General features: G+C 31.0%; 1 protein-coding gene across 1 annotated transcript; it reads right to left on the bottom strand.

The window, feature by feature from the left end:
* Positions 1 to 15,376: 15,376 nt before the first annotated feature.
* LOC131051535 (uncharacterized) lies at positions 15,377 to 16,565 on the bottom strand. The gene has a single exon (XM_057986108.2). The coding sequence runs from the start codon at positions 16,268 to 16,270 to the stop codon at positions 15,704 to 15,706; it is 567 nt and encodes a 188-aa protein (XP_057842091.1). The 5' UTR covers positions 16,271 to 16,565; the 3' UTR covers positions 15,377 to 15,703.
* Positions 16,566 to 17,013: the final 448 nt, after the last annotated feature.

A 17,013-nucleotide genomic window follows, 5' to 3' on the forward strand; every position in this document is an offset into this window, starting at 1 on the left:
AGATAATATAGATGAATTTATCATAGCAACTCGCATATCAAAAGGTGTGTTGTTTATTGACTTAAATGCTTCCTTCCATATGACCTTCTTATTATCACTAAAGCTTGCAACCAAGGTGAACCCTGAACTCAATAATCTAGTGAAACATTGGATCACTTTCAAGTTGTGGGTTACCTATAACGAAAGTGAACCTCTAGAGAAGGCCGGTTACTATGCTTGTTTTTTAAACTCTACTTAAATTGGCATCCCGTGAGAAAAAGGTGAAGAAATACTTCAAAATGACCCTTCAACTATGACGGTGATGCATGTTTTAGACCTGCACTACTATTTTGATGTGCAATTTCTCAACTATTTAGAAAGTTTCTTGCACAACTAGAACATTACATAGATTCACACATTAGTATTTTGCATGAAGGTTTTGAGTTTACATATACTTAAGAAGGAAATTGGTACTTTTTCACAACTAAAACTAGTTTACTCTCTACACAACCAACAACATGCATGAGTGAATTTAATTTCTTATCATAAGGCTGCAAGTAAGACGTTTACTTGAGGATTTGACAAAATCACATAAAGTATACATCCAAATGACTTTACACACAAAGAAAAAGAACTTTTGAAGGAAATAACTCTAAATTTTATTGATAGAAAGATGCCCTTACAATCAAGTAGTCTGAAAATGCTTGATAATGATGAATTTATATTGAGTTTTCAGTCATATAATGATTGGATTTGAATTAAAAAATAGTATATCTCTACAAGAAAGATCTTAAACTACAATACTTGCTTTGAAAAACTAAAAAGAACTCTCTAAACTCAAGCCTAGGCATCCATTTTCTCTACCTCAACATAGGAGAGAATATAGGGACTATTGCTAACTAGATATAAATGGCAAAGACTAGAGAATGACCTACTTTTGGGTGCCCAATAGGAGTGTTTGTTGGTTAGTCTTCAATGCCTTAACTTGTTGGAGATTCTTCTACTTGGCGAGTTGTTGATTTGGTTGCAAGATGCTTGGGGTGTCTTGGAAATGCCTCTTAAATCTTTGGATAGTCTTCAAACTACCCTACATCTACTCATTTGGTTCCTATATTCTCGCTTCATCTTCACAACTGCTCAACTATCTCTCCTATGTTATAGGACATGTGTTTTCCGTTACTTTTGAAGTTGAGAAGGCCTTGGGTTTGTATGGAAGAAAAAATGACCATTTAAGACCTCTTAGAATGCTTCAAAATGTGTCATAACAACATGAAACTATTGTTTGAATGTATCTATACCTCCTGATATGCCTCTACACGTCAAAATGCAACTAGGAGTGATCTTAATATGTTCTTATCATCAAATTTTCTACCTATATTTCTATCATACTATTATGCCAATGGAGATTAGACCATACTCTTCTTGTTTACATTTTTTTTAGGGTTGTCACTATGGTTAAATCATGAATATCTTACCTTGCTAGTGCCATGTTTTTCTTCATTGACATCAGCTATCATTGACATATATTCTTTCATGCCTTTACTCATGCATTTACCCCAAAATGGTTAGCCCTAGAGTAGCTACCCTAAGACTATCAATTTTATTCTTCCTTTTGTGTGCACAAGGTGTGAACTTGTCATCACTCTTTGTTCTCTTATGATTGTCCTCTATGATGCATATCATGCAAGGGTATTGCCTTTATTATTATGAAGAATATCACCTCCTTTTTCCTCCTTGAGCCTCAGATATACACTCATATAAAGTTGCTTACTGTCATCTTAGTCCACTTTGATTGTCATGTGCTAGGTATAAACAACCACCTCCATCATTTTGAAGGTAATTATTGACATCTTTTGTTTCTATGTTGTCCTATCTCTATGTACGCCCATTCACTATATCTGTTATTGATTGTCCTTTCACATAAACTATGCTCTGTGTTCTTTCTATGAACTGTCCTAATCACTTCTAGTACTCACAATAAATGAACTTCAAAAGAACATTCATGATACTAGCACATTGGCTCTAAGTGTTGTCCTTTTTCCTCTGTTTGGTCATATTCATGCAAGGACTATCTTTCTTCTTTATTCTTCACTACCATGATAATCCTTTTGGTCATTATAGACTCCTTTGTGTGTGGACTATCATTTCACATTTATCATGCCTTTATTGCTCTCTCAAGATGCCACTATTTTTGTTGTATTCTTGAAGACCTTTACAGTGAACAACACTAAATGTTCCACATTGTTTTGGATTAAGGCCAAAAATAGATTTTGAAGGGGCCCCAAAACCCTTTACAAATTGATTCTAAGAGGTATAGAATCAGAAAGAGACATCCAAAACAAAACAGGCTGCAAGAATAAGCATAGGAAACAACATCCAAAGAGACAACAAAAGCCCAATTGGGCACAAAAAGACAACAAAAAGACCAAACCCAAACACAAACAAAACCAACAACAAAAAACTACCCAATTACATTAGGCGTCTAAGGGTCTCAACGACCTCAATCTCAAGCACATTCATGGTACAACAACAACCTTCATAACTTTATGATCCAAATTCTGAATAGCCGCCTTTTTCTTCATGTTCCCTCGGGTCCTTTTGTAGGGTCCTTCACCACCTTGAGCCACCTCAACATCATCACCAATAATAACAACAACCTTATCCGATTGTTCCAGACTATTCACCATGGTATTCATAACCATTGCAGACTGTTTGATAGTTTTTTGACTGCTTACCATAATAGTCTTAAGGGTATCTGAGATCTTGTTGTAGCCTTCCTCGATGCGGGTAATGTGTTCCTCCAGCCTTTTCTTTAGTTGATCAAACCCTTCCCCTGTCTTCTTGATACAGTCCACGACCGAATTCTTCTCAGCCTCAGTCCAATTCCCTTCATTATTCAGATTACCATGGGTAGAACTAGCAGGGAAAGCATCCATTTTGCTTCCCAGGGCTCATTGGCTGATCCTTATCTCTTTAATTTCATGAAACAACCACTTGAACAAGCTGAAAGTATCAATAGCATGTTCATGAGCCATATCCAACACATTTTCATAATCTTCCCTCTTATCGTTAAGCTCATCACTTTTAAGATGAAGGTCTGCAATACCAACCACACCCACATTACCAGTCTCCTTATAGGAAGGAGGAGAGGTTGGGACATTAGGGAAATTAGGGTTCTTATCATCTTCTGCCTTCTCGCTAGAAGAGGGGGAGACTATTCTTTAATGGCATTATCTTTCTCGTTGTCTCATTGTCAAACTATGATTTCATTATTTCTTATCAAGTCATAACACAAGAGAGAATCTTATTTCACATCTCATTCATTGATCAAAGTCCCGTATATGAGACACTTGGGTAGTAGTTTTATTTACTATGATGGCACTATCTTTAAATCTTCATTACACCACTTAATAATCCCTTCATATCATCACTCATTCTTTGCATTCTAATGTCTGGAACACCTTATGTTAACCATCCACCATGTTGTTCTTCATTCTTGACTACCATTGTATGTTTTTCATGGCTATCTTCATCTTCTTATTGGCTTGACTATAAATTGATCTAGGATTGTCCTTAAAATGCATGTATTGTGACTACCATATTCATCATTCAATGACTATCTTATGCATAAGACAATCCTACTAAAGACCACTATCATTTTCTTATATGTGGGCTATCCTCTATTCTCACCATGAGTTCTTATGGAGAAATTATTTGATAGTCCTCCCTTTGCCATATTGTCATGTGTGCCTTGTTTGTTTTCTATCACTACAATGTTTTCTTTCCTTTTGACTATTTAATCCTTTGTAGACTACCCCTTTCAAAATTTAGTGAACTTTTCCTTATGGTTTTGGTAATGACATGTTAATTATTGCCCTCTTTATCCAATAATCTGAAATTGTCATGCAATTACCACTTGACCATTGTCCATTTCAAATACAACCCTCTTCAAATCTAAGAGAATTTCACAGTGTCAAACTAGTGTAGGTTCTTAAGAGGAGGCTCTTCCAAAATCTTCTCTCTAGATTCCCTCTTTTTGAAAAAAACTAATAATGAAAAAAAAGCCAGTATTATAAACATCATACTGATTTTATTTTATCCAATCGCAAATGAAGGTCCTCTTTGGTTTAAGATTCCATACATTAGTAATGAGTTCCTTTTATGTCAACTCTTTTAATTTTGACAAAAGTGGTAAATCCATAAGATCTACTATATGGTTTTCCTTTTCAATTGGATTTCTATCAAAATTACTCTCATAAGCATTCCTTTCTGGATCTTTCAATTTTTAGGGTGTCTTAAATTGAAGGAATTCCTAAAATCAGGTTTAGTTTCTTCCAAGAACCTCCCATTCTAGTTATGGAAGGATCCTCCATTCAACCTTTAAACCTAGATTTGGATCTTCCTCTAGATCTACTTTGACTATTTTTTGAGTGATAAAAAAAAACCCTAATGGGGTGCTTTAAAAAAAAATCTAGAGGGAAACATTGCCTCCTTACTCCCTCTTTTTTTAATACTCCACATCTTTTTGATTGATCATTTGAAATACTAGCCCACAAATGACACCTATCTAATCTCTAGGTCATTTCTATTTTAATTGTTGGTCATATCTTTGGTTTTCCATTTCATACAAACATATATGAATACATGATTGGCAAGTGCTACTAAGGTTATAGCTCCCTTTGTATATCTCAAGTCCAAAGTCCCTGGTAATTAGGGTTACCTAGATAGAGATCATTTTAGGATGCTATAATTTTTTTGAGACCTTTTTTCTATCTTCAAACTTTCTAATGGTTAATCCCTTCCCTTCAATAGGTTTGAGACAACAATGATAAATAACTATCAAATTTTCAAATACTATCTGTTACACCCATTTATCCAATTTATTATATCTAATTTTTCCCTAATAACAAGAGGTCCAGTGTAATAAGAATATACATTAATAATTTTTTTATTAAACACAACTAAAATGTTTAGTAATGAATGGCACTTTTGAAAATCTAAAATAAAAAATTACATATAAATATAATATTGAGAAATACACTACTAGAAATATAAAATATTAATATAGAAAAACAAAAACAAAAAATAAGAGTTCAATAAAATATTAAAATTATTTCTTTAAATTTTGTGTATAATTTTATTCATTTATTTAGAATAGACATCTTAACTAAATAAATCTAACATATGCTAGAGATTTGAGTATGACTAGGCACTTCAATATTAATATATCTCACAATGTTTAAAATATATATCACTTTCAAAAAGAGAATATATTATTATAATAGTTTTAAATATTGAATATTAAAAATTAATCAATAAATATAATTAAAGAATGTTAGGCTATAAGAATGTGAGGCTTTTAAGTGAATTTGGCATTTCAAAGATTGTATTCATTTTCTTCTAAGAGCAATTACTTAACAATCTTCCTAACATATCATATATACATTTGTAAATATTTATTTTATTTTATAAAATTATAATAATAAATTGTTAATTGTAATTTTTTATTTCATTTTATTAAATAATAATAATAAATTGTTAATTAAGTGTATCTTGTTTAAAATAATTCAATATTTTGTAATATAAATTTATATCTTTTATAATTAAAATTACATAGAGATTTTAAAAATAGAAAATTTAATTTAAATTAATATGTTTTTTACAATCTAATATTAATAAAAAAGACACTAATGAGATGTGAGTGTGTTAACAAAAACTATTGAAGAAAGATTTATAGAACCAGTATACAAAAATAATACAAAATAAAACTAAAATCATAGCATTTAATAAAATAACATTTAAGTAAATAAAATTACTTTCTTTTAACATAAACATCTCAATGTGAAAGTAAAATATAATTGAAAATTTTTAAATAAATATAAAAAATGGTATTCATATGAAAAATAAAAATAATTGATTAAACTAATGATTTTTTATTTTTTATGCAATACTTTTTATTAATAGAAACATGTATTAAAAAAATCTAATAATAGAAGAATTACTAATTAATATTATTGGTTAAAAGTTATTTGTTAAAAAAAGATATAAATAAAAAAAAAAATATTTTTATTAAATTACAATTTTTAATAATAAAATATAATAAATTTTTAAAAACTTTTATAAAACTTTATTTGTTTTTTTAAAATTAATTAAGCTTAAATATATAAGTTTGAACTATTTTTGTACACCACTTACAACATTATTGAAAATTTTAAATTAATAATTAACTATCAGTTAAAATTGAAAAACATCAGTATATATCTAGATTTCTAAATATATAGGTAAATGTTGCCCAAGGCTTTAAACTTGCTCATGTGCAGCTCCTCGTAGGAATTTTCAGAGGCTGGACAATTTCAAGTTTTTACTTTTATTTTCTCAGCAAAAAAAGAGGTATTTTCTTGTCACACAGAAAACGTATTAATATTTTGCAAGACTTATATTTTTATTAAAAAATATATTATACCTATTCAGTATGTTAACCATTTATATTTTTAGCAGCTGTTAATTTTTCTTGGTTAAAAAGGTACCAGAGTAGAGACTGAACTGACCAGGGTTAGCTTCCAAGTAATGGCATCCCAATCTAACAGTCTGCAAGCTGGTGGAAATTCAAGCCCAACACAAAACAGCTGGAAAAGTGAAATCCAAAATGAAGGTGGAAGAGATTTATATCTCACCCAAGTAAAATCTGAAAGTCAGTATGGAGGGATAAGGAACAATGAGAACCAGAGAGAAAGTGAAAGCCAAAATGGAGGCTTAAGAGAAGATCATAACCAACAGGAGGAAGCAGCAAATACAGCAAGCCTGAGATCTTCACTGTCAGAAGATGGAGCATCTATTTACATGGCTCCTCCACACCAGCTTCTTCCAGTGCCATCCAATTCAATTTCACTCTCAAATTCTGTGCATGGACAGATTTGGAACTCTGATGATGATGGTGATAATGAGTATGAGAGCGGAGCATCTTCTGCACATTCTCATTTGACTTCCATGTCTTCTGAAAGAAGACAGAGGCCTCGCCTCAGAAAGGAAGTCCAATGGAAAAAGGCCAAAGATGCTCCAAATGATCATGGTGATAATGATCATGCCAGTGACAATGGCAGTGAAAGTGAGAGTGACAGTGAAAGTGAGAGTGACAATGGCAACAAACAAAATAGGAGGCAAAAGGTTGCCAGTCATAGATCACCTACATCACAGATGAGTTCCACTAGGAACCATCATTGATATCTATTAAGTAAACCATTTTTAAGTTTTTACCATCATTGATATCTATCAAGTAAATCTTTTTTGAGTTTCCAATGCTCAAAAATAGGTAGGGCATTTGCTCATCTGTACTTTGTGAAATTAATTGTGGTTACAAGACTATGTTTGATCAATTAGTTGTAGATGATAAGGCTATCTAATTGGTTGTGTTGTGTTGGGCCGCTAGTTATTTTGGATTTGTAGTTTTTTTCTGTGATTAATAAATTTTTATTTCTTTTATCGGATTAATAAGAAATGTTTTTATGGAGTAATTAGATATTTTTTATATTAGAATGTTAGATTATATGGAAAGCTTGAAGAATCGAATTGAGTGATTTTTTTGTTGGGCTATTATTTTTTTAATATTGTTCAATAATATTTTTAGATTTAATTGTGTTTGAAATTTTTTGTATTGATATTTTAGATCACATTGTGTGAACCTCAATGCATGTGCAAAACAAACATTCCAAGAATTTAAACCTAATGCATAAATTTCTATATTTAATTTAATACACATTACTCCAAACATGAATAAAAATGCCCTTTATATCAGAAATCCTAGCAAGAGGCTTCTAAATGAAACAAAGTTCAGATTCCACAAATAACAATATCAACGTTACACATATAACTGAAAAGATATTTTATAAACAAGGTTTGGTGAAAATTAAAATAAGAATTGTAAAAATGTAATTTTTTTAAATTATGAATTATTTTATTTAATTTTATATAGTAAAGGAGAATGGTAAAATATTTTTAAAAAGGTTAGTAGAGGGAGAGTTGTAAAGACTAGTGGAGTCAAATCTATAACAAAGATAAATTTAAACAAAAGATCAAGTTCAAGTAAATCTAAGTAGCTAAAATCTAGTAGGAGGGTTCTTATCATCAAGATTGTCTAAAACATTCATAGGATTGAATCATCAATTGGCTCATAGCTACTGGAAGCACCTTCTTTAAAGAAGAAAATTAAAATACAATTAATTAAAAAATATGTAAATTGCATTACTTTTGAGTCAAATCATTAAACTATATTTTATGAATAATGGTTCACAAGAATTTATTTCTCATGATCATAGATGGTCCATATAAGCTTCATTACATATAGATGATTCCTACAAGAGGGAAGTATCAAGATTTCTTAAGAGGTCACCCATCTTGATTTAATTCTAACTCAAGCACATTTAATCATAGAGTAACTTGCAAGCCAATCATTCTTGATCCTGGAGGAAACCCCATGGCTAAGTGCAATTGAGTAAGAGTATAGTGAGATGGATGATCTCTTTGAGAATCTTAACGCTTCACTCATATGAGCATCATTTAGATGCAATAAGTGTTGTAGTGCCTACCTATGTTAACTCTTGTCTCCTATTGTTTAATAAATGATTAAATCATGCATTGTCTAATTATGAGGATGTCATAATTAGATGTTATTATTAAAATAATAACTATGATTTTTAGTTGATTTTATCTTTATTTTTTACTATTGTTACATATTGGACAAGTGTGCATAACATTTAATTGCAGTGTGTAGGTATATGTAAAATCTCAATAGTGGTTAATCAAAGATGGAACACACAACTTGTTTGATATTTAAATAAACCTATCCTACTCTTTGTAACAGTTTTAAGATATGAGAATTAGAAAATTGTAAAACCAATATCCGAATCAATTATGATTGTAGATCCCCTTTGTGCCAGCCCAATAAAAAAATTCTTTCTTGGGTGCTCTCATTGTTTCTTTATGTGTATTTTGTTTTTTAAGTGAAAATGATTTACAAAGTAAGCTGAAATGTTTGCATTTTCTTTTTTTCTTTTATTATTTTTGGATATGCATAGTGGTTGCTTTGGAGAAAAATAATTAATTAGTATTATACCTTTTTTTGAATAAGGTAAACACTTTCCATTAGAGATATGAATTGGAGAAGGGTTTTGAAAGGGCCCCAAAAAACTTTCACAATAAGATCAACAAGGAAATGGAACAAGGATAGGACCCAAAAACAAATCAGCCCAAAGGGAAAACAAAACTAGTCTAGTAAAAAGAGACAAAAACCCACAAAAACTAAAGAGGACAACACGGATTAGCAAATGGTTTAACTAGAGAAAAGAATCAGGGGCTAGTTTTGAGAAGAATCTAAAACCAACAACAAATCCTAGAAAACAATCAAGACAGTTTGAAACTAAATTTCACCAAAGGCCTTAGAAGAGGGGGAGGATAGGAATGGAATGTCTTTCCATTTTTCAAAAGAGAAAACTCCGAATTCTCCATGGTTTCCAACACCTTCTTGACCACCAAAGGGATTTGAAGATGACATCCAATGGCTGACCTAACTAACATTAAAGAAAAATTATTCTCAAAAGAGGGGCTTTTGAACATAGCTAGTTCCTTAGATGAGGAACCTAAAACCTTACCAATATGGTTTCTCCCAACAAATTCCAATACCATTCCACTATAATGAGGCAGAGGATATTTTGCATTAGCCGATTTTACCTCATTGGAGTGCTCATGTTCATGAGCATCTTAGTATGATAAGGATAAATTCCCAACATTATGGAGGTACAACCAAGAGGTTTCATAATGAAATTACCACACCCAAACACCATTTACTTGGAGCACAACTTAACACTATCAAAAAATTCAAACCAATTTCAACACAAACACAAAATCTAGCAAAAAGAAACCTTGTTCTAGATTTTGTGATATTGTTAATGGTAATAAATTAACTAATAGCATCGATAATATCGTGAATGATACTTTCATCCTAGAAGTCCAAAGGGAGCTCTGTGGGATGAATCCAAATATGAGTCAAGTTAATCGTGGTAGCATCAAAACTAACAAACCATCTTTTTAAATGAAGAAATGCCTTACCAAGAAACCAGAGACCACCCTAAAGAACTCTAGAGTATTCCTCGATGGATTCCAAGAGAATCAAAAGAAATCATTCATCAAAATCATCACATGCACTAGTCCTAGGGAAAGCTAACAATCAAATACCCATCTACGAATAAAATCAATGTTTGTTCTATGACCAAGAAACCTCTCAATAAGAAAAAAAATGCAATCCCACAAAAGCCTTATCTACCCATGCATCATGAATAGTAAGAACAATAATTTTAGAGAGATCCACGAAAGGGGTGGCCACCTCAACGCTACACTTATGCATCACACTCAAGGGAGGAGAAGGCACATGATGGAAACCTTCCAAATCAACCTAAGAAGCAAAAAGAGGAATGGGGGACACCTTCTAGGAGGGAAACCCCACACAAAATATTACTCCATCATGTAGCAAGGGAATGTGTGAGATCAAAGTCCAACAAGGGAGATCAAGTAGGATGGTTATAACAAGGGGAGAAACCACTTCATCCCCAACTTTTTTTTATTTGTGATCTTGCCACATGTTGAGGAGGAGAAATCTCACATTGAACAAGGTCAAAAGAACATAGTGCCATAGGGTCCTCAAGATGGGGAGGTGATTTCACCTCCTGAGAGAGAAACCAAGGGCACAAGGCCTAGACCCAAAAAGCTTAGATGATGCATACATAGTGCAAACCTTCTTCTAAAATGATCTCACTTGAGAAGGCTACTCCAACTCTAGCCACAATGACAAGAGTGAGTCACCCTCATCGGCCTCCTCTTGGAAGTACCACCTATTTGAGGACTCGATCTTCATGTTCTCGACACCACACAAAGCATTCAGATGAGACTTCAAGAGAGGAGAATCCTCTTGTTCAACCCAATCATCCTCTCAAATGGTCATATTAACCTCCTTTGCCTTGCCCCCATATCCTTTCTCATTGTATAAACCACCACCACTGAAACCCTCATAAGAGGAACTACCCTCTCAAACACCATTGCCACAAGGTTTTTGGCCCCATATGTAGAAAAAACCATAGAATTAACTCATTTAAAGTTCTAAAACCACTGATCTTCTAAAATGTATGCTTGAAATTACAATAAAAAAATTAAAGAATTTTTAAAATGTTATTTCATTTTTTAATTCAACAAATAAAGTAGGTTCCCTATATTTATACACTAGGAAGATTCCTAACTTGTCAAAAAGTATAAATTAACTTTCAAAACATGATAAAGGGGTCATATTAGATATTCATGAGAAAATAAATATTTAAGGATCAAGAGGGATACAAATTTCTTGATATTGACTTTTTTTGCCTTTTGAATTCAATGGAAGAGACTTATTTTGACCTTAAATTCTCCAAAAGGAACCTTTAATGCAAATCTACAAAAGAAAAATCTCAAATTTGGCATTTTTATCAAGTTTTTAATTCTCCAAGTCATCATATGATGCAAAAGCAGACCATACTCAACTTTTCAAGATAGACCAAGATTTGCACCCTAGCAATAGTTCAGGCTTGATTACTCTCATATTTGAGAAGGGGTATGCAAATCTTAAGGTATAACACCATTATAGAGTCACTCAAGGACTCAAGCTCCAAGATCACCTACAAAAACCTGAATAAACTTCTACAAGAGAAAAAAAAAGAGCATAAATTTGTAATAATGGATGCAAGATATACTGGATAAATATGGTCAATAATCTACATATGCAATCTATGCAATGCAATGAAATACACATATAAGGTCTTGTTTATATGGGTAAGGTTGAGAGGTAAGAGTAACTAGGATGGAAACACGTGTTTTAATCCTATTTCACGTGACAACTAGTGACAAGATAAGATAAGATCACATGACACTTAAAATAATTCTAGAAAGATTCCTACCTCGCTAAGTAAACTTAACATGTGAACATGTGTGAAAAGGTCCTAACAAAGAGCTAGTTAGATAATGTATCTAGCTCACACTACAAAGGGGTAAATTGGTTAGGAAATAACTTTTTTCACATTAACATAAATAAATATATAAAGATTAAGTTTGATTTATCCCCACAAAATAAAATTAGATTTAGTTTCACATTTTAAAATAAAACTAAGTAATTGAATGAGCAAACTAAAAATGAAAATTTATCTCTAAGATTGTAAGTAGAATAATACTAAATTAAATAAAAAATCTTACATAAAAGCATGCCACTTGTATACTAATAATTATAAAAACAAACATATCAAAATATAAACATTTTCATAATTTTAAACTAAGAAAAACCAATCTAATTTAATTTTTACTCAATATTAAATTATTTTCTCTAAGGCTATAGTGGAGGGTTTTAATACTCCCTAAGTTTTGGACTTTAATTTTCTAATTACAATATCCTAACCGAAAGTTGATCCACTTCCATTAAAAAACACTTTAATTTTCAAAATATCTAATTTGCTATGATTATAACTATATTCATTATTATGATTATAATTAATGGTGCAATGTATTATTACCTTATCCTTGGGATTCAAACGACTGTGAAAGCACCAATCAACATATTTTTTATTAATGTTTTGGCACAAGTAAACTCCTTCAATTGCGGTGGAGCCATTTTGTTTCAAATTTAAAGCAAATATAAGCATGTTGCATCATTAGATTTGTTTGATAATATCAAATAAACTAGTAAGTAAAGTATATATAAAAAAAACACTAGTAAGTTTAGTTTCAATGATTTAATGTAAAATAGTAATAATTATAGTTCCTTAAAGATGCTTTCATTAAGTCATTTATATAATAAATATTGAAGAAGAAACCAAAATATCCTTTCACATTGTATCATGATTAGGGAGCATTTCTGACTAGTCAATTATTGAAGGGGCACCTTTATAAACTTTTCATGCTAACTAATGAGATCAAATAATTACATGCATCATGTAAAGATTAAAAAAAATATATGCAAAGGATTAACCCATATGCTGCAACTATAAGAATAAAGGACATGATTGAGTTTTGTTTATTTATTTATTTTTCTTTAATCTTTTGTTGATCACTTGTTTCTATTTTGGAAAAAATTAGTAAAAGAGGGATTTTTTTTATATAATAAATTTAATTAGAATTGAGTTATAATTTGTTTGTAAAATTAAGTTAATAATTAAAAATAAATTTAAAAAATAAAATAAAAAATAAAATTTTAAGATATAATATAATTTATTCTGATGATAAATCATAGAGTATGATTAGAAATATAAGAAAATCTCGACGCTTAAACCACATTTTATTTGAATTGTGAAAATCTAATGTCTACAATATGATATAATTTGTTAAAATGTAAGAGAAACTAATTTTTAAGATAATTTATTAAAATGTGAAAGGATCCAAAACTAAAATAAAGTGTGCAACATGTTTGTCACTATTTTTTATCGCTAAGAATATGAAAGCTGTAAAAAAAGACATCGTTTATGTCCACCTCTATAAATCATTATAGCTTTAATATTTAAAAGGAGAATATCAAAAGAGTTGGAATAAGACAATAACTGGAAATTAAAAAGGTAAAGTTGAGGTAAAAGTAAAAGTTGTCTTTTAATAGTTTAATCATTGTCCTTAAAAAGAAATAAGGTGTTACAATTGATCTCTGTGTAAAGTAAAAAATTTTATGAGTAGTTTGTAAAATATTGAGTAAGCAAGAATAAAATAAATTAAGTTTAAATTACTCTTAGAAATATAATTACAAACACAGAAACAACACTATAACAGCAATTAATAGCAACTATTAACAAACTACAGAAATCAGAACCAAGTCTATAGATTTCATATGTTTCAAACCAGTAATTTGAAAAAAATTACTTTAAAAATTCAAATCTAGTGTTCAATACACCAAAGAATTATTTAATTCAAAATAGCTCTTTTTTTATATCAAATTTTCATTAATACATTGAATATTTATTACTAAGAAAATTAATCATAATATTACATAATAGAAATTCATTAGAACATCTTATGATAAACAAACAACTAGTGTATTGTAATTGACATATCTATTAAGTATTGATTGTTTGTTTAAAAGATCAAAAACTCTTATAAACAATCAATACATTGATAACAATATATCAACTTTTACAACGTTTCTTATTTAAACAAAATTTGAATATAAAAGAAAATGAAAATTCAACTGTAATTGACATACTTCTAAGTATTGATTGTTTGTTTAAAAGATAAAAACCCTCATAAACAACCAATACATCAACTTTTACAACTTCTCTCATTCAAATAAAATTTAAATATAAAAGAAACTCAAAATTCAATCCTTTAAAATACAAAAAAAAATTTATTATTTAATTTTTTTTTTATTATTTTAAAATATATCTATTCTAACATATCATTCATGCTGTGTTATAATGTTATAGTGTTATTATAGTGTTGTTTTTGCAGATAGTTATTTCATATTATAAGCGAGAAACTCCTTGGCTAAGATTTTATTATAACCAGAAATTAATTATAATAGATGCTTACTGTTGTTTCATGTAATTGTTTTATTCATCTTATTCAGATACTAAAAAAGATTTAGTTACTACATTTGTGGAGAAAACAAATTAAATCATTAACAATTGTGTGAAGAAAACTGAGCCACTAGATTACCGGCTCAAGGTAGCATGGCGAAATGTGAACAGAATACATGGCGAAATGTGAACAGAATATAAGAAAAATTAAATAAATAACTTTGTTTTAGAATTGATTCTACCGATTATTCAGTACTGAGCATCATCATCAGACCTTAAAAGGATATCCCAATATTTTCTTTTGAAATGAACTCTTGCAATGTTACAAGTGGGACTGGAGATTTTTCAGTAAAAGATTGTTTTTGGAATCGATTCAATATATTTTTGTACAGACATTTTAAATCATTCAATTTTGTAAATGATATTTAAAAGATTGGTTCTGCAATTAATTGAACATATTTCTAAATCGACAGTTTAAATCATACTCAACAATCCATAGATGTTGAACCAGATTGTTTTACATATAATTTCTTAAACAATCCATAGATGTTGAATCAGACTGTTTTACAGATAATTTCTTAAAAAATCGATTTTTCCCCTATGTAAAACAATTTCTTTAGAAATACTCCTAAATTTAATGATCCATTGCCTAAATCTATTCAAGAAAAAATTTCCAAAGATTGAATACAGTCAGGAAACTGTAAATTACAAGGAAAAAATTTCCAAAGATTGAATACAGTCAAGAAACTGTAAATTGCCAAAACAGGGTAAAAGAACTCAAGCATACAATCAATACAGACCAGAAAATTGGCAAGCTTATCATTGAAAGAGCAAAATGTAAAATAAAAGCATTCATTAAGCTACCAAAATCTAGCAAGAACTCAATCCCAATAAAATCTTGGATGAAATTCTAGCTTCATAAGTCATGGATGTTCATGGCAGAACTTTACAGAAAAAAGGACCAGATAAAAGAGGATTGAGAATTTTGAGGCTCTAGCACACAAGCTCTAAATCCATTGATGAAATTGTACATAACAAGCCACCTTAAAGACAAAATATGAACTTAACATCACAGAGTTTGTCCAAGGCCTTCTCATAACAGAAACAAAAACACCATTATGAAAAATTCAACAAAAAAACCTATTTATTGGCCAAAAACAAGCCTAATTTCTCTGCATTCCCAAGAGGCGTTTGCAAGTCTTGAGCACACTTTTCTTCTTCTTCTTTAAAACAGACCCATCTGCATCCAAATCAAAAGGGGGAGGAGACCCAATTCTGTTGTATCTGAGTGACTCAGATCTCTTAAACCCCACATCAGCAGACAAGAAATCAGCATGTGGGTACAGTTTATCTTGTTCTGGGGCAGACTTCCTGGTTGAAAAAACTCTCTTCACAGCCCCCTGCAATGATTTATTACTACTATCCTTCACCACTGAATCCCCACCATGGGTTTTCTTCATGAATCTCTTGTCCTTCATGGACTCCCTCAATGACAGAGCTCTGCCCAATATAAACCCAGCCTGACCAGAGGGATCCATTGTTTCAGAGTCCTTCACAAAATCCTGCTCTTTGCAGCCATTGATCTGGTCTCTGCTATTACAATTGAATGCCCACTTTGCTGATCCATTAATGGAAGAACACTTGAGATCTGTAGAACAGTCCTTCCACTTGGATTCATCATAATCGACAGATCTAGACCCCCGAATTCTACTGTAACCATGCATCTTCATCTACAATGTAATGCAGGATTGTAATGGAGATCTAAGTATTTATGGGGGTGCTTCTCTGATTGATTTGATTGGAAATAGTGAGGGCTGATACAGAGTATGAAGCTTGCAAGCCTCTTTTATCTAACTATTCCACTTATTGTCCGGATGTAAGCTTGTGGATTTCCGACATGTACCCCTTTCTAAGGGATGCAGCTGTCTAAAAGCCTCTATATATGGCCATTACTCCACATATGGCAATCAATCAATGTATATATGCCCATTATCAGAGCAGTGTATATATATTTATGTGTATATGCCCATATGTTTAAGGTTTTTGGCTTATGTATAGAACTTATGTGGGACGATTTTTTTTTTGTGGCTCCCAGCATATGTTAGGTGGAATTTGCAGGGCATCTAGTACCCTTTGGTCAAAGCAATTTCGTTGTAGCAACTTTAGTGAACGCCGCTCTTTTTCTCCTTCCCTCTCTTTTATTTATTGAAGTAGTTGGACATCTTTTCATGACCCTTGTCATCAAATTAAATGTTGAAACTTAAGGTTACCTCTGATTTACTAAGATTTTTATAGATTTTTATTTGACGGATTCTCAAGGTGGGTAGGACTTTTGATTTTGTTATCTGTTTTTTATATTCTTTAAGAATGGAATAGAGTTGCAGATTGCTTGGGCAAATGGGCGTCTGACCATTTGAGGGTTGAGATGTTGTGGATAGAGGAGATCTACCTTTAGATTTATCTCTTATGTTTG

Source organism: Cryptomeria japonica, chromosome 3 (genome assembly GCF_030272615.1).
Source record: "Cryptomeria japonica chromosome 3, Sugi_1.0, whole genome shotgun sequence".
Classification (NCBI taxonomy): domain Eukaryota; kingdom Viridiplantae; phylum Streptophyta; class Pinopsida; order Cupressales; family Cupressaceae; genus Cryptomeria; species Cryptomeria japonica.

Coding starts and splice junctions, on each gene's coding strand:
- LOC131051535 (XM_057986108.2), bottom strand. CDS start 16,270: ATGAAGATGCATGGTTACAGTAGAATTCGGGGGTCTAGATCTGTCGAT.